This window comes from Schistocerca piceifrons, chromosome 5 (assembly GCF_021461385.2).
Source record: "Schistocerca piceifrons isolate TAMUIC-IGC-003096 chromosome 5, iqSchPice1.1, whole genome shotgun sequence".
NCBI lineage: Eukaryota > Metazoa > Arthropoda > Insecta > Orthoptera > Acrididae > Schistocerca > Schistocerca piceifrons.
In genome coordinates, this window is record NC_060142.1 from 353,746,713 (window position 1) to 353,766,272 (window position 19,560).

At 39.9% G+C, this 19,560-nt stretch overlaps 1 protein-coding gene across 1 annotated transcript in view; it reads left to right on the forward strand.

The window, feature by feature from the left end:
• The window catches only part of LOC124798417 (HEAT repeat-containing protein 1), a 286,351-nt gene that overhangs the window by 265,838 nt on the left and 953 nt on the right, over positions 1 to 19,560 (forward strand). The window contains exons 23-24 of the mRNA XM_047261815.1: positions 439 to 706; positions 854 to 1,012. Of these exons, the coding sequence (XP_047117771.1) occupies positions 439 to 706; positions 854 to 1,012 (427 nt within the window). The remainder of the gene's footprint in view (positions 1 to 438; positions 707 to 853; positions 1,013 to 19,560) is intronic.

Sequence of the window (19,560 nt, forward strand, 5' to 3'; positions counted from 1 at the left end):
AGTAGTAAGTTGCCTACATTCTGTGTCTGTTCATGTGAAATTTATCATTGTATAATAAAGCGTAAGTGGGACAGTGGGGCCATGCAATTTAAGAACAAGGAATGTTTTGTAGACTAGGTGATAAGTTACTCATGGATGTACAGGGGAAAAATGCTTGAAAGAAATTGATTTTTTATGTCTTTCAAATGCCTAATCTACATCATACTGTTGGAAGGGACTAAAGTAAGATCCTTGCTGTTTTATGTGACCAGTGCTGCAAGCTGCTAGAGATATTTTTATCAACCTTATATATTTTGTGGCTATCATGTCTTGAGACCAGTACATAAATATGTTTCTTTTCTGAACACAGTTAGCTGATGCCTGCAGGGTTGTGAAAACAGTTTTAAATGAAACTGAAATATATAATTACAACTGATTAATAATTTATATTATTTGCAGGTTGTCAAGCAATATTGCAGAGTGCTTGAAAGGTTTATTTGTTCTTTTTGCTGGACATTTCATTAAAAATGCTGCTCAGATGTTGGATCAGAATAATGAAACAAAAACAGAAGACTTATATTTTGGAAAAGGAGAGGAAGCAGAAGCAAAAGCAGCTGTGCTGTTGGAATACATTCTTAAAACTCTCCATAAAGTTTTTCTATATGACAGTCATAACTTTACTAATAAAGAACGATTTGATAGTTTGATGCAACCAGTTGTTGATCAGGTAATAGTCCTCTTGTAAATGTTCTTGCAGTGAATTTGTTCAAAAATCGATTAGATTTCATTCTGCCAGACAGATTGAATACAGATGACACGTATTTTACAGTGTTTCCCTTACCTTTATAGTCTAATGTGTGTTTTTTCCTTGCAGATGGAGAACACACTTGGTGGAGTAGAAAATTTACAGTCGAGAGTAAAAAATCTGTTGACACCATGCATTGCTCAATTTGCTGTTGCTACTGCTGACGACACATTGTGGAAACAGTTGAATTACCAAGTTCTTCTGAAAACCAGGCACAATACTCCACAGGTATATATGTAACTTTAGAAGAAGTTATGTATCTGCATAAAAATCTAAGTTACTGCTTGCTGATTTAATGTTATTGTGATCAGCTCTCAGTTACTTATTTCTTAAGGTCTTTTATTGTCACAGGACCAAAAAATAACTCTGTGTGATAAATAATATGAGAACCGAAACTGAATATTTCAACCTGTTGGGAAAGTTCGCTACTTACAAGGAGACGGCACAACTGTGAGGTCGGGGATTTGTCCGAAATTTTGTGTGGTGAAAAAGGACCCCTAACACCTCACTTGGTTAAAATACTCGGAAAATCTCAAGAAAAGTCGATCTAAAGTTTCTTAGGTGCCTTACGAGTATAAAATGTTAATCCATTGCCGAGCTGCCGTCTGACCTAGATGTTTAGGGCTCGGATTCTTACGCCAGAGGTCTCGGGTTCGATTCCTCTCCGGCACTTTTTTTTCCCTTCTGTTTCGTTTTATTTTGTTATTCCACCAATTATCCAAAAAGTTTCTCAAACCTATATTATTTCTAAAACATTATTTTAGCTCAAGAACGTAAAGTTTTTCATTCACTGAAAAATATTCGTGCTCGTTGTTCTATTCCGTTTTATGGGGTTTCAAGGTTTAAAGGGGCTTTGTAAGGGTCCCCTTTGGATTATAACTGTCATCTGGGCATAGGACTGTGCGCGAGCCATGAGAAGTAAACAGCAGTTTGTTTTTCGATTTCGTCGTGAACAGATGTGCCTGTTTCAAATTTAAATGTGTTATTCTGATCCGAGGTTAAACATGTCGATTGAAGAAGTTGCTGGCTCATCTGGAATAGGAGAAGAAATTCCTGAAGAATCCATTCATAGTGATCTATCAAAATTATGATTAAAGGACCCAGTGGTGTATTATGAAAAGCTGTTGACGGAAAATAATTTAATTGCACCGACATCTTCAGAAGAAATCTCTCGCAATCCTATGTTATTAGCCTGAGACCTTTATAATAATACACTGAAACTTTTGGGTGAAAAAACATTTGTAACTGAAGAAGAATTAATTCACGCTCATGAGGATTGCGAAGAATGTGAGGAGAATGACGAACAGTTCAAAGTGCCACAAAGTGATTCGTCTCCAGACGAATATAAAATGTCACCGAAAAGATTTAAAAGTGACATGATTCCCATTGCCTACAAAGTCAAAGTCGTGAATATTGCTAAAGCACACCTCACATGGTCCCTGGCGACATTGCAAAAAAAAGGATGCCGCCAGTTGAAGAGAAAAGAATATCTTTCACAATGGGGGTAAGATATTAAAAGTGGTGGTATGTGAATGGATAAATTTGAGGCGATAGATCGTGGACTTACGACTGTTTAGTGGAAGCAAGGGAACAATATCAGCAAGTCACGACAAGAAATTTACAGCAATGGGCATTGGCTGTGGCTGCACAATTTGTCGATTTCAAATTCAAGGCGTCTGATTGATGGGTCACAGCATTTAAACAGAAGCACAGAATTTCACAACGCAAGATCAGTAAACTGTGTTTGAAAAAAGAAGCGGCGTCAATGGAGGACATCCAGGCGTCTGTGGAGACTTTTCGTCGGCAGATGTGCCATCTAATCCCACAATATCATGAGGATTATGTGATAAATACTGACCAAAGAGGTAAATACATGTTTTCTGCATACAAAATGTTTTTACTGATGTAAAATATATCAAATCAAATTTAATTATAGAAAAAGATATTTACATACACATTCGAATATTGTTTAATATTAAAAATACTATTGTTTCAGGATGCCAATATCAATCTGTTTTCAACAGGACTCTCACTGAAAAAGGGAGTATAACAGTTTTCGTGAAAAAGATGTATTTGAATAAAGTGACACATTCATACACCACAATATTCAATAACATTATCCGGAAAACAACTCCCACATGTCTTCATATGCTTACAAGAAGCGACCGATCATTTCGGACCTCGTATTCACAAATTAATAGATGGCAAACCAATACTTATACAGACGTCATCGGAAAATTAACAACAGTTTTATACATGGATTTTCTCCGGAAATGTTTAAAATCTTACGTCAGGGAGAATAAATATTTACTTCTCATTGACTCTTGGGGAGGTCAAACGAATCCGGAGATATATGATGCAATTTTTCAAGAAGACGAAAATATGCCAACTTAGTCTGTAAATGTCATACCTCCAAAATGCACTTCTTTGTTGTAACCTTGTGATGTTTACTTTTACAGGCAAGTTAAAAATATCATAAAGCACTTGCAAAATTGCAGTGCATTGTTACAGAAGAATCGTGAAATTAATTCCCGGGTAGATTGTATAAAAATTCATTCAATAATTCACCATCAATTATCGTCACCAATATTCTGAGACATGATTCAATATGCCTGATTTGCCTCAGAATTATCAGAAACGCGAAACATTTTCGTAAATATTAATGGGACATGTTTTTCTACAGATTTATTGCAAACGCCCTGTGATTGTAAAAAAATCCGCTTTTATATGTTGCGCAAGATGTCACAAAAATTATTGCTTTGTTTGTTTTTACAATAATTACCACTGTGGTTCTTGTTTATAATTATTACATGTATAAAACTTGAATGTTTCCCAATCGACTTTGTTATTCTGATTAAAAACCCAACGTTTCTCCTCATATACTTTACTATAAAAAATGGAAAACCCACTGCCATGAATTGTGTTGTTGAACAAAAAGAAAATAATTTTTATTCAATAATGTAACTAATTTGTCAAAGATAATGTAGGTTTGGGAAACTTTCTGAATAATTGGTGGAATAACAAAAGAAAATGAAACAGAAGGACAAAAAAGTGCCGGAGGAGAAATCGAACCCAAGACATCTGGCGTAAGAGTCCGAGCCCTAACCATCTAGGTCAGACGGCGGCTTGGCAATGGACTAACATTTTATACTCATACGGCACCTAAGAAACTTTGGATTGATTTTTCCCGTGATTTACCGCGTAGTGCGTCCTAATATTTTAACCACGTGAGGTGTTAGGGGTCCTCTTTCACCACACAAAATTTCAGACAAATTCCCTACCCCACGGTCGTGCCGTCTCCTTGTAAGTCACGAACTTTCACAACATTTTCATTCGTTTCTGAGGTGGAAGGGCGGCCGGACCGTGGTTCATCTTCAGATGATTCGCAGCTATTTTTAAATCTGTTGAACCAGACAAAAACATTTGACTGGCTCATACAATTATCTCCAAAAGCAGTTTTTAATGGTTTGTAAGTCTCAGAAGCTGATTTCACTGTTTTAAACAAAATTTCACACAAACTCGTTTGCTCCATTTTCACGCAGACAGAATCTTGCAACAAACCCTAACAGACCCGCACTCAACCAGCTGCCACAACGAACTGAATAATGGAAACGCAACTGCTTGTCAGAGGGCGTTCAAGGACAAGGCACTGATTCACTCTGTACCCTCTGTGTACCTGCCTGCCAAACCAGTAAGCAGTAGCGGATCCATTATTAAAACTTCCCGATCACACCTTGTATACTGGAATAGACTTAGAAGAATCTGGATCTTTTTTTTTCTTGTACAAAGTCGTGCAGTATCAGTTGTTGGAGTACATCCCATCCTCAGAACACAGTTTACCAGTCAGTTTGAAACTCCGCTTGTCCAAGATATTTTTTCCATCTTTCCTAGATTTCTCACTGTTTATCATGAAAGACAAAGATTTATTATTTGATGCACCACACATTCTTATTGGTTACAAAGATTCATTTCATTACACAACAAAAAAATTATTCTGCAAGTGACACAAATTTCACAAAAAATTCTGCCCTTGGTTCTGTGTATTCCATATCCACAATTGTATAGAGACTATAAACTTGTTCATTTTACAGGGCATTGGCACTTTAGTGAAGCTTCCAGTTCTTGTTTTATACTAGAAAATGATGGATAGTATGTGAATGTATACACGATAGTTCATTTGAATGTAAAGTAAGTTTGAAGATCAGATCACTTTCAAAAGTTCTGCTTCACAGCATGCACTTGTTTGCTCTACAAATGTCCATGGCATGGGTTGTGTTTTGAGTGCTTGTTGTCGGGTTCTCTTCTACTTGATGGAGGAGGTCCTTTTCAAAACAGAGTGTACAGTATGTATGTGGAGCACCACAGTCAGTCCTTCTAGCTGTGAGTGAACCAGTTTCTTGCAGTTGTTGTTGTTGTTAGACAAAAGTGACAAGTGATGTCATAATTACAACAGCAATTTGACTATGGCACACTCTTCTCAGTTTATGTGTGCACTGTGAAGCAGGAGATTTGAAAAGTATTTTACATCAGGGATAAGATGACAACTTCACCATAAATGACTGAAGAGGTGAGTGAAATATAGACGGCAGGAAGAGAGAGAAGGAGAGAACAACAATGGTTCATAAATGTGTTTTTTGGGGGCAGAGGTTTCAGGGTGAATGGATTTCAGGTTTAATGGCTGGAGAACTGATTACATTCATAACATTCAACAAAAAGTTGTGGATGATGAACAATGGATACCATCTGTGAAAGCTGTGTTAATCTAACAGGTTCTTGAATATTGCAACTGTGTAACAACAAAGATAGTATTGTTTTTAAAATATTTTGGAATCATAAGCCACCATCATTTGATGTATGTAATTACTTTTAGTAAGAAACATTTATTTCATACAAAATCAAACGGTATTTAGACTGATACAGTTTACTTTATAAATACCTTCCATTGTCCAAAGACTGCTTTTTAGTACTGCATAGAAGTTCTGTGTTGAGCGTTGCATAGACGAAATATTGTATTAACAGATAACATGGTAAGGCTGATGCCAGTATGGTAAGGGAAACAGCAGAAGAGTGTCATTTGTTACCTTACCTGTGTTATTTAGTTTGATGTTTTCTTTCCTTCTTCTGCCAATGCTGTCATTTGGCTTTTGTCTGAATACTAAAATCTAAGGGAGATAACTGGATTAAGAATAAGCTACAGGTATAGGAAATGTGTTCTTCGTGGCTTGATATAGAATTTAGTGGCTAACATTACGGCATGCAATGGAGCAGTTGTAAGGAGTATTTATTTATTGAACATTTCACATGCACAAGAGTGAATAGTTCACAGGTAACCTCAAATCAACACACACATAAAAAGACAACTATTATTAGGGTGTGTAAAGTGTAGCATCTATTTTTGCCAAAATTTTCATCTATTTTTGGCATCGTTTGTATCTATTTTTGGTGAAAGTAGCCTCGTCCTCCTTTGTGTGTGTGTGTGTGTGTGTGTGTGTGTGTGTGTGTGTGTGTAGTGCTTTGAAACTGACAGTTAACAAAAAGTGGTGATTGGGGAACTTTTTGACTGGAACATTTGCTTTTGCCTTCAACAGTTGTTTTTCCAAAATAGCTTTCGCTTACTTCTTTTGGCTGTATTTAAGCCCTCAGTAAATAATCATTTTATAGTGGAGGAGCAGCAATTTCCCACTTGTGAACTGAATGCGTCTCTGATTTAACTTGTTAACATAAAACCTTGAGATATCTCACTATTATTTTGACAGAAGCTTAAAATCCCGAGTATACTCAAGCAACTTAAGAAGAGACCTTCAAAAAAATAAAACCTCACTTATATCTGTTTCAGCACATAGTTACATGTTTGGCTGCAAGAGAGCATTTGGTACTATGTTCGTAGCTTGGCTGTCTGGTTTTGCTTGAGGTGGTTGCCACTAGATACCGTCTTTCCTGTGTGCAGCTTTGAATAATCGACAACAAAACATTCACTTTTGGACATTATTATTATTATTATTATTATTATTATTATTAATATTTATGGCTGAGGACGAGTAAACACCAAAGCCATCAGTGCCATTGCATCAGTGATATACCAACAAATATTTAAAAATGACAATAAATGGGTAACCAAGTTTCACTCTCCCCCACAAGAATTGCAAGGCCACCCAGATAAGATGAGCTTCAGAAAATCTCGTAATAAAATCCCAAAGGGGCACAGCACAGTAACTAGACACAAATAAAATCAGGGATAAAATACCAGCAAAAAAAAGGGGGCGGGGGGCAGATAACTGTGGCTGGATGAGTATTTACAAATGTGAGTGACTGAGCCACTACGTGACACATTAAAATCACACATCCGTTATGTTGGAAAGAATTTCGGACACCACGTTAAATCTCAAAATACGAACAACACTCACCTCATTATCAATTAAACAGAGGGCAGGTCCTTTGGGAGTCCCAGATCAATCATCAGGTCATATTACAAGGTATGTACGTAGAGTAAGTTCCGTTTGGTTATATAAAACAAATATGTACAGATACAGAAAAAAATATTTATTGTACAAAAATCTACGACTGTTAAAGTACTTTACTACATAGCCTCCAAAATTTTGTAAGCACTTGTCATAGCGTGGCACAAGTTTTTCTGTGCCTTCTTCACAGAAGGTTGCCACCTGTGTATTCAACCATGTGGTAACATGTTCTTTCAGCTCGTCATTATCGTTGAAGTGTTGACCACCGAGGACAGGTTTTAGGTGTAAGAAGGGATGGAGGAGCTAGGTGCTGGATGTACGGGAGGATGATCAAATGCGTCCCAGTGAAATTCCTGTAAGAGTTGTTTGGTCACATTCACTGCGAGAGGTCGGACATTATCATGGAAAAAAACAACACCTTTTGACAGCAATCATTGGTGCTTGTTCAGTATTGCACGGCACAATTTCTTAAAGGTCTCGCAGTAACCATGAGCATTGATTGTTTGGTCTCGTGGTAAGAAATCAATCAGCAAAATGCCTTTTCTGTCCCAAAAAAAAATGGTGCACATGACTTTTCGAGGTATCAAGATTTGCTTAGGCTTAACCTTTGTTGGGGATTAAGTGTGCCTCCACTCCATTGATTGCTGTTTTGTTTCAGGGGTGTTGTACAATACCCAAGTTTCATCCCCCATGACTATCCGAGAAAGAAAACCATCACCTTCTTCATTGTAGTGTGTCAAAAACTGAAGTCCACCGCCAATCCGTTGTTTTTTGTGTTGTTCAGTAAGAATTTTGGGTAACAAACGTGAGCAAAGTTTACGAAATTTCATTTTTTCAGTAACAATTTCATGAATTAGTGATCGTCAGATTTGCGGAACTTCCATAGCAAGTGTTCTAAGTGCAAACTTATGGTTCTGCTTAGTTTTCTCTTCAATTGTGTGAACCAGTTCATCAGTAACCACAGATGGGCGTCCACTTCGTTCTTCATTGTGCACTTGATCACATCCTTCATTGAACAATCTGACCCATCTTCTAACCATTTAATCACTCATAGCATTTTGTCCATAAACCTCACAGATTTACTGATGAATTTTCTTTGGTTTAACTTTCTTTGCTTTTAGAAAATTAATCACAGATCTGATTTCACATGCAGCGGCATTTTCAATTACGGGTGACATTATAAAGAAGCACTACAAAGCACATGTCGGCAGCAGTGATCTGAAAATGGCGTACTTGTCTTCTCCTTGAGTTAGAGTAACTGCTGTGCATGCTTGGAACTGCGATCTTAGCGCTGCCACGGGTAGAAATAGAAACAGAACTTACTTTGTGGATGACCCCTTGTATAAAAGACACTCAATTAAAGTACGTCATATTGACATACTGTTCCAGGTGTGTCCACATCTCTGATGTATTGGGGTGCCTCGCGACATTTGAGGAAGCCATGTGTCAGTGGACAATGTCCCATTTGGAACCATGTAAGGCTACTTCTACAGACAGTTACGGGTGGAAGGAGGTCATCCATGGTCTCACTGAAGGTTTTATGGAATTAAGTTTAATATTCCTCCCTTCCGACCACTGAGCCTCCCACCGACCCTTGGCCTTCCTGGTCACAAATGAAGCGGCAACCTGCAGGGGGACTGAACAGTGAGCAAGAGGAGGTAGGGAGCAAGCCCCCTTGGCAGCTGCATCAGCAAGTTCATTTCTCTGAATCCCTATGTGCCCCAAAACCCAGCAGAAAATGATTTCCTTGTCTTGCCTTTGTAAGAGAAAAGAGTGTCTCATGCTCTTCTTACACTATTTGAACTGTCCAGTAACAAGGTGGACACTTTGAGACTCTGAGCAGATGAGGATTTTCTTGCATGACGCTGTCTCATCTGCTCCACTTGCCTCAGGACAGCAAACAATTCTGTGTAATAAACTGAAAACTGCTGTGGAAGCGCTATCCTCTGGACAGTGTTGGTAAACATGACAGAACAACTGAGAAACTCTCCCTGCGTAGACCCATATGTATAAACAGTAACAAAATCTGGGTGGTGGCATAAAATCTTGTTAAATGTAATCACAAGAATGTAATGTGGGGTACAATGCTTCCTGTTAGCAGTCAGTTCTGAAATTAATCTGAGCCTCATTACTAGCCAGGGGGATGCATACTCTACCCCAGCTTTGGACCTTAATGCAACACCCCCCCCCCCCCCCCCCCCCTTCCACTCGAGGCATTCCTATGCATTGATCCCAAATGGCCTTGTTGCCTGTGGCTGATGATTGAACAGCCATTCCAGTGGTGGTTGCAACAATGTAGTTGCATGCTGGTGATGTAGGAACTAACAAAGCACTATAGGCTCCACGTACAATGAGATGATGATGTCGAATAGAAAGCTGAGGCTCACCACACACAGGCCAGCAACAGCAGTCGTGTGATAGGCCCCTGTTGACAGACTAGTACACCCATGATGACCGCATCCAGTATTTTGAGGCCTTGCTGGCCCATAGATCTGGCATACATATTCAAGCTGGGGTTGCACAAAGGCCTCATAAAGTTGGAGCAGGCATGTCATGTCAGCCCCCCCCCCCCCCCAAGATGTCTGATTGGTGCATTTAAGGATGTTCAAGACCATGAGACACCTCAATTTAATTCTTTAAGGTGTTAGCTTCTTATCAAAAGTAGGGCCCAGATATTTCACTTTTGCAGTAAAAGTGAGGACTATATTCCCCAGTTTTAAAATGTGTAAATTAAAAAGAGCGCGGGAGCAGTTAAAATCAACACAAACAGTTTCCTTGAGAGCATTTAAAACCTGTGGTGTAAGACCATTCCTCCAACCGGCTGATTGTCAGTTCCAATTACTGGTCATTGTGAGGTTGGAGGATGCTTGAAGATGGAGAAACCATCTACAAACAAGGAACATGTTATGGGACATCACACTGTGGACATAATACTGTTTATTGCAGTGGTGAACCCCATGATACTTAAAACATTCCCTTGAGGGACACCATTCTCCTGCTTAAAATGGTCAGAAGGGACATTCCCAACCTTGTATCTAAAATATCTGTCTGAAAGAAGGACCATATGTAAGTGAGCGGATATCCAAGGAACCCCGACTGATAGAACTGCAACAAAATATTATGCCTCATTATAGTATTGTAGGCCTTTTATAAATAGGATAAAACACCAATTAGGTGTTCCTTACAAAGGAAAGCTTGTTGAAGTGCTGCTTCTAACAGGGTCAGATTATAGAATGTGGAGTGAAACACTCTGAACCCACACTGGGAGTGACTTAGTAGGAATCTGATTTCGAGAACCCACATTAGGCGCTGGTTGATCATATGCTCCAGTGTCTGTCCTGTGCAGCTTGTCCAGCTAATGCTGCTATAACTACCAGGGTTTGTCCAATCCTTCCCTAGTTTTAAAACTGAGTAAAGAATAGGTTCTTTCCATGAGCTGGGAAAGTCTCCAGTCATCCACATTAAATTTGAAGACCTGAAGAATGATCCCCTTTGACCATGGGTCCAACACTTTCAACATGCTGTTCATTATCAGATCTTTTCCAGGTGTCATGTCACAGCTACTGATAATGCAGAATCCAATTCCCACAGAGATAGAGCCTGGTTGTATTTCTCCATGTTGGTGGAACAGAAATCAAAATCAGCCTTCTCCTGTGTCTCCTGATATCGATGGAAAGCTGGATCCTGGCTAGAATCAGCCATAAGGGACTTACATGATGCAGCCATTGTCTGAGCTGTCTCTCTTGGTGACGTTAGGAGAGACCGCTATATTTGTACAGCAGCTGTTGGCAGTCATGAGTTGCACCTTGAGATCCTCCTGATGGCTTCCCATACTTTACTTACAGATGTGGATCTATCGATGGAGTTCAGGAACTCTTGCCAAGACCTCTGCGTACTCTCATGAATTATTCTCTTCGCCTTAGTGTACGCACCATTTGAGAGGTTGCAAGATTATCGTCTGTAGGGCATTGATTGAATCTGTGCATAGCTGCCCTCCTGTCCCTCTTTGCAGAACGACACCCATCATTCCATTAAGGGCCAAGTCGCCTCCCGTTGACTTTGGGATGGACACATCAGTGGCTTTATGAATCACAGCTGCAATGTGATGATCCACCTGATTCTGGACACCGTCACACTGCTCGAAAACAGCCAGCTGCCTGTGAAGCATCCAGTTAGCCTTTTGGAACAACTATCTCGGCAGCTTCCTTTAGGGATCTACTCCATTGGGCAGATGGATCCAGATATAGAATAGTTGTTGCTGCCATGAAGATCATTGTCCACTCCCCATTGAGCAGTGTCTACAATGACAGACATGCAGGAGGAGAAGTCTGTGGCCATAGGCAAATCCATAGCGGTGCTAAAATCTGTAGCTTGACCCATGTTCATGTGTATTATATCTGTAGTATTAGTCTCTCAAGTATCCAACCCTTGGGGCAAGTGTTGTTAGAACCCATAGTGCACTACGGGCATTGAAGTCCTCTAAGAGAAAACAGGGAAAGGGTAGTTCATCAAGATGTGTGAGGATTGCACTGTCAAGAGGCTGATGGGGCAGCATGTACACAGAGTACACTGTGACAGCAACTGCCTGTTGCCTTATGGTTAAAGACACAGTGGGGAGTGAAAAGTGTCATTGATGAACATTGCAACCCCATCTTTTGCCCTGTCACCAGTAGGATTGTCTCTTTTGTGGAGATGGTACCTTTCAAGTACAGGCACATCAGTCTGTTTAAAGTGAATGTCTTGAAGACAGAGGCAAAAGGGACTGTCCTGTACAAGGAGTCTCACTTTCTGCAGATGTATCCTTTATTGATTCATATTCCGCTAGAGTATGGGAGCTGTTTCATCTTGATTTACTCATGTCTTTGCTCCACCATGTTGAGGCTCTTGTAGATTGAGGTGAGGTGGAAGAGCTGCATGGCTCTAGTGAAGAGGCATCAAAATCCATGATGTCCACATCACCAGTTTGACGTGCCAGAATAATGATGTTTGATGGTGCCCAGGACAGCTTAGGACCTGAATGCGGAGACCCTTCCCAGCTGCCTTTCCCAGCAAGGATGAGGGGGAAAAAGGGGCTGATGAGAGGCTCTTTTTTTTTTTTTTTTTTTTTTTTTTTTTTTTTTTTTTTTTTTTTTTTTTTTTTTTTTTTTTTTTTTTTTTGGAAGAAAATGAGCATTCAGAGTCACTCTCCTTGTGGGGTGCCTTTGTGATGCGACTGAAATCATTGCTGGCTTCTTCTGTCATAGCTGCCTGGATTGCTTTGTATTTAGTGTCTTTGGCATGTACTGGTGCAAGTACAGGTTCTGGTGGCTGATAGGGGTACACTGGATGCCGTTTGCGTCGAAGCGTTGACCTTGGGAATAGGTTTCTGCACCATGCAAATATAAGAAGTGGCAAAGACATGGGGTTTCATTGCCTTATATTCCTTTTTGGCTTCTGCATAGGGGATCCTCTTGGTCACTTTTATTTCCTGAATTTTGAATGCCTCTGCAAAAACAGGGCATTCTTGGTTCCAGACTGGCAGTTAATGCAGGCTGCTGGAGATGGACAATCAGTCCCAGCTTCATGGGTTGCCTTTTCACACTTCCCACAAGTCGTTTTGCCTCCACAGCTCAGCATCGTATGGCCGGAACGGAGACATTTGTAACACCGCATAGGGTTAGGTACATAAGGCCTAACCCTGAGATAGAGGAACCCTTCCGTAATATGTTCAGAGAGCGTTGGAGAATTGAAGGTGGCAGTCTTCTCAATTTCTCCATTATTCCTTTGCATTTGTTGCTCCACATACGCTATCCCCTTGATGCCCATTCTTGTTCAGTTCAGCAGTGTCTATTTCCATAATGTGACCACACTCTTGCTTTGCCCTGCTAGTCTTAACCAGTAGAGAACCATTTCGCAGCTGCTTTATAGACTTTAAGGTACCAACAAGCTCTTCTAAGATTTTATGAACATAAAAAGGGGACACTTTTTCAAACGGGCCCTCGTTCCTCTTGATTTTACAAAAAAACATCCTGGTTTATGACTCCTTGAGCCCCATTACTAAAGACAGATAGATTACCAGCATGACTATCGTCCCTCATTTGTTTGGATGAGTGACTGCAAGTACTCCCAGGGTGTACACCCATCACACTGAGAGATGGAGAAGAAGATTTCAAGGGTTCCGTCTCGGTCCCACAAGAAGTGAAGTGCGACAGGTACTCTAGAGGTTGTTCGCTACCAACTGTTCCACCTCAAAAGCCATGCATCTCATTGGTGCACAGCCACAGCACACCTTGAGATTGAGTTTTTTTATTTTTTTTTAAATAGAGGTTTTTACCGTCCTCGCGATCTGGGTGGTCAAGCCGAGATCCCCGTTCCTTGTGATACACAGAGTTCCACCGCTGCCCCGCACGGTGGTCACTGAAGCATACACAGGTTTTATGGTGACACAGGACTGGCTGCGCTTACTAGTCCTATATCGTTGTTTAAGCAATGCTTCAAAAAAGGATTCTTATAGTGATCCTGAGTTTGACATTGAATTTAGCAGCTCAGAAAGTGAAGGAGAATGTTATGTTAGTTCATTAGAGACTGAAAGTGATGACAGTTTGTCAGTTCAGCAACAAATGCTCAGCCGTGGTACGAGATAAATACATCAACTGCGCTCCTCCAACATTTATACAGGGTGTTACAAAAAGGTATGGCCAAACTTTCAGGAAACATTCTTCACACACAAAGAAAGAAAATATGTGATGTGGACATGTGTCCGGAAACGCTTACTTTCGAAACGCTTACTTTCCATGTTAGAGCTCATTTTATTACTTCTCTTCAAATCACATTAATCATTGAATGGAAACACACAGCAACAGAACGTACCAGCGTGACTTCAAACACTTTGTTACAGGAAATGTTCAAAATGTCCCCCATTAGCGAGGATACATGCATCCACTGTCCATCGCATGGAATCCCTGATGCGCTGATGCAGCCCTGGAGAATGGCGTATTGTATCACAGCCGTCCACAATACGAGCACAAAGAGTCTCTACATTTGGTACCGGGGTTGCATAGACAAGAGCTTTCAAATGCCCCCATAAATGAAAGTCAAGAGGGTTGAGGTCAGGAGAGCGTGGAGGCCATGGAATTGGTCCGCCTCTACCAATCCATCGGTCACCGAATCTGTTGTTGAGAAGCATACGAACACTTCGACTGAAATGTGCAGGAGCTCCATCGTGCATGAACCACATGTTGTGTCGTACTTGTAAAGGCACATGTTCTAGCAGCGCAGGTAGAGTATCCCGTATGAAATCATGATAATGTGCTCCATTGAGTGTAGGTGGAAGAACATGGGGCCCAATCAAGACATCACCAACAATGCCTGCCCAAATGTTAACAGAAAATCTGTGTTGATGACGTGATTGCACAATTGCGTGCGGATTCTCGTCAGCCCACACATGTTGATTGTGAAAATTTACAATTTGATCACGTTGGAATGAAGCCTCATCCGTAAAGAGAACATTTGCACTGAAATGAGGATTGACACATTGTTGGATGACCCATTCGCAGAAGTGTACCCGTGTAGGCCAATCAGCTGCTGATAGTGCCTGCACACGCTGTACATGGTACGGAAACAACTGGTTCTCCCGTTGCACTCTCCATACAGTGACGTGGTCAACGTTACCTTGTACAGCAGCAACTTCTCTGACACTGACAGGGTTATCGTCAACTGCACGAAGAATTGCAGGTGTCCTCATCATTCTAGGTCTTCCCCAGTGGCGAGTCATAGGCTGGAATGTTCCGTGCTCCTTAAGACGCCGATCAATTGCTTCGAACGTCTTCCTGTCGGGACACCTTCGTTCTGGAAATCTGTCTCGATACAAACGTATCGCGCCACGGCTATTGCCCCGTGCTAATTTAGAACTTGAGAAGTGTGCAGCGGTAGAGAGAGCACTTAGCTGGCGACATTTAAGAGAAACTGGGGATTAAAGCTCACTTTATATGGAAAAAGAAGAATTGAAGGAAGAACAAAAGTGAATTAGATATTGGAAAGGCAAGTGAAAGAAGACAGTAATGGAAACTGCAGACCACAGGAAAATGAGTATCATAGAGTGGTGGGAAAAAAAAGACATAAATTGCAGAACAAGGGTTGAAAAAGAGTGCAGTTCAGAGTGGAAAGAAAAAGAGGCAGGAAGAGGATAGCAGAAACAAGGGGGAAAAGAGAAGATTAATTACAAATGGCTCTGAGCACTATGGGACTTAACATCTGAGGTCATCAGTCCCCTAGAACTTAGAACTACTTAAACCTGTCTAACCTAAGGACATCACACACATCCATGCCCGAGGCAGGATTCGAACCTGCAACCGTAGCAGTCGCACGGTTCTGGACTTCCCACCTAGAACCGCTCGGCCACCACTGTCGGCTGAAGATTAATTACATTTAGAGATAACTGTTGTGTTGTAAACAGAGCATTACTCTTGCCATTGTGAATTGAATAATTCAGCCTTTCATGTGACGGAAATATTGTCAGACCTGGTACTGCCTGTCTGAGTGCAGGATGGACAAAGTGCCTAATGCCATTGCGTTGCATCATTGCAAGATTGTGTGGGCCTGCTGCATGACACTCTTCGCTTCTGAGGTAATGCAGGCATGAGGCGTTTCACATGCCACTTTCTCATTTTGGGGAAACTGCCTTGACAATAGCTTGTAGATGACACAGGCCGTCATTGACCAAAGTTGATTGTAACCACAAATTTATTTGTCAAAGTGCAGGAAAATCAATTGCCAGTTCATTTCTGGGCAAAGCACAAGTGAACAGTCATAATATTAAAAACAACATCATAGCTATTGGGTACATAAGTCAAACCCCTGTCTTTGCTCACTGTAGACCAAATACTGTACAGTTTGGTGATGACACAGGAGTATTGTCATTGAGCCCATAAGCATGACTGGCAGGTACTCATTTAAAAATCCACTGTAGAATAATGACAATATTGTGAAAAGGATAGTTGCTACCCATCACATAGCAAAGATGCTGAATCGCAGATAGGCACTGTGTGTGTGTGTGTGTGTGTGTGTGTGTGTGTGTGTGTGTGTGTGTTTGTAATTCTGATACATGCCGTTTTGGCGGAAAGCTAACTTGTTTGGCAGCCTTTTTGTTCTGCCTATCTGCAACTCAGCATCTCAAGTATGTAGTGAGTAGTAATGTCCTTTTCATAATATTGACAAGTATTCATTGCCTAGATGTATATAATAATCATGTGGAGCAACACACATCAGTTTCTAACAGGGCACTTTTCAAGCAGTTGGGGCTCTTGATACAACTGCTCAGCGATGAACTATTTTGAGGAACTGATCTGGCATTCCAGGTCATTTGATCTTGATCCTATTGACCACATCTAGAAGGTCATCAAGCAGAAAGTTTGGGCCATGTGTCTAGTTCTGATCAGTGTCTGTGCTTAGTGGGTGTTCTTGACCAGCATGCCACCCCAACACATTTGGTACCATGTGAAGTACATGTCTCTTATACTAACATTGTAATTATTCGATTTATTTTTCTCCGCTGGCAGTGTCAGACCTGCAAATCATCCCTCTTTTTCTTTCCACTCTGAACTGCACAATCTACTAATTAAGTTATTTTCTTTGTATTCCCTCGCTATCACTGTATCAAAGTAGAGGGTATATGGTTTCACACCACTCATTATCTTGTCCACATTCCTTCTCTATTTCCATATCTTGGTAATCACAGATTACATATCCAACCATGAAACTTTTCACATCAAGAAAAGCAATGATGAGAATCTCATTATGAAGTGATAGGCAACAAAAGTATCAGCATTATCATGATCAAGAATGTTATGGATAGCTAGTAACAGTGTTGATAGATATATTTAATTCTTGGCATGTGAATGAGATGTATCACACTCAACTGATAATGAGCTTAGTCTGGTCTATTTCTTAGAATGGAAACCCAGAATTGCTTCATGATTAGTGGCCATTTAGCATCGTACCCACTGTATCCAAGGCCATCTCTAATACATTGTTCACATTCAAATGACAGCCTACATACAAAAATTCCACTTATGGGACAAATATCAGTCTGGTTTTTGTAATCAATAAAGCACGAATGACCTGCAGTATCCAATAGACAAGTGTGAGGCTACAATGTTAACATTATTAGACTTCAACAAAGTGTTTCATACTGTCAACTTTGACATACTTCTCATAAATAATCCACAGCTAAAATTTTCAGATAGTGCACTGATGTTTGAAAACTGCTTGTCTGTGGAAATGAGAAGTCTTAAAAGAGGCATATTCTTTCAGGTGTGCCATGGAGCTCAGTCCGGGGCCCACTATTGTTCACCTTGCATGTCAGTGACATCTCTTCAATTCTAAATTTCTGTGAATATGATTTCTATACTACTGATGACCTCCAGCTTTACTAAAGTGTTAGACATTAAGATGTCATCTTTCATCATCCAGGTGTGTGGTGATCTGCATTCAGTGCCTCTTAGTCCTCCAGAAGTTTCAGAACATATTCCACAGATTGTGAAATATTGGATGGAACAACCACTTGTTCTGCTTATCTCCCACATTGTGATGATGTAATCCATCAAGGTACAGGTTTTAAAAACTGTACACCAGGTTGATCTTATTACTACCCCATTGGGCACTGGCACTTGATTGGTCAGCACATGGACACTTCAGACGGGATGCTGGAAATGGAAATACACGACATGAACTTTTAAGGGAGCGGGACAAGGTTGTGGTAAAAGGGGTAATGAAGAAGCTACTGTGTTTGTTTACAACAAAGTAAGGGCAATACTAATTGTTCTGACTACTGCTAATCAATTCTGATGAATGTGGCCAGATGTACCTTTTTCCTCAATTGCCTCTTCTTTTTATGTAAATGCATGACTTTTTAGTATTCATTATGAAAGAATGTGCCACACTGGTTGTACATGATTGTATGTAAATAATAGGTAGGCCAGTTGTATTAGCTGCAAGTTGGACCTAATCAGCAGCAAATAAAACTCTGTGTAAAACTGTGTTGCAGTTTGTAAAGTTTGGTGCATTACTCTTCCAGTCTTATATAACTGCACCCAATTTTTTTTCTAAGGGTTCCTGTACAACTTCTTTCAGTTGATAACCAGTGAATAAATACACGGTTTCACTGTTTAAATGCAAAGTACACATTTTTTTGTATTAGTCTTGCACCGTATAATTACGCTGTCGGCCATATGGATCATAGATGATTGACAAAATATTTACTTAAGTAATAGTCTGCTAAAGACAAGTTAAAATTCTAAAGACAAGTTAAAATTCTTACTTGCCTTAGCAGAGTGATGGCATCATGTTGTGGCAGTATTTCAATGAGTTTTGTACTCGTCATCTTCAGGCAAAGTCAGTTCGCAAGAAGATGGCGAGTAAGAAACTCATCGAAACATTGTGAAAACACAATGCAGCTCAGCTTGATAATAAATTTATTAACATCAAGTTAGTTACTTAATTACATGTTACATGCATCATTTGTATGAGTCTTTCATTGATATGATGTGAAACGAGTCATTTTACAGGATATATGTACATTATTAATGGACACATTATTGTCTTTGGTCCAATTCATGCAACTAAACTTATTATTTTTTAAGTAAAATTGCATCAATGGAATAGAAAGAGTTGCTCAGAAGAAATAATTTTAAATTAGATTTTAGACTTACTTTGCTACCTGTCAGACTTTTTATATTATTGGCAAATGACCAAATATTTTTGTTGATGCAGATTGAACTCCTCTCTGAGTGACAGACAACTTTAACAATTGATAATAAAGGTTGTTTTTCCTCGTCTCAAATTGTGATGGATTATAAATGACAAATTTCTTTAGCGAACATATGAATTGTGACAGCACATGAAAATATACCTAGCTCCTTGGGGAGGTACGTACTTGACGTCCATGGGTGAACACTACACATTATTCTTACTGCTCGCTTTTGTGCAATTAGTATTTTCTTTCTAAGTGGTGAGTTACCCCAGAAAATTATTTTGTGTGGCATTATTGAGTGGAAATAAGCAAATTATGTTAGGAGGTTGATACGTTTATCTCCAGGATTAGCAATGATATGAATAGCAAAAGTAGCTGAACTTAATTTTTTGAGAAGCTCAGTAATATGCTTCTTCCAGTTGAAGTTTCCATCAATATGTACACCCAAAAATTTTGAGCATTGTACCTTACTTACTGACTCCTGCTCATTTGCTGTATCAGTTGTTGGTATGACTGTTTGTTGTACAGAGCCAAATGTAATGTGTTTTTTTAATTTATGGAGAGTCCATTTTCATAGAACCACTTAATAA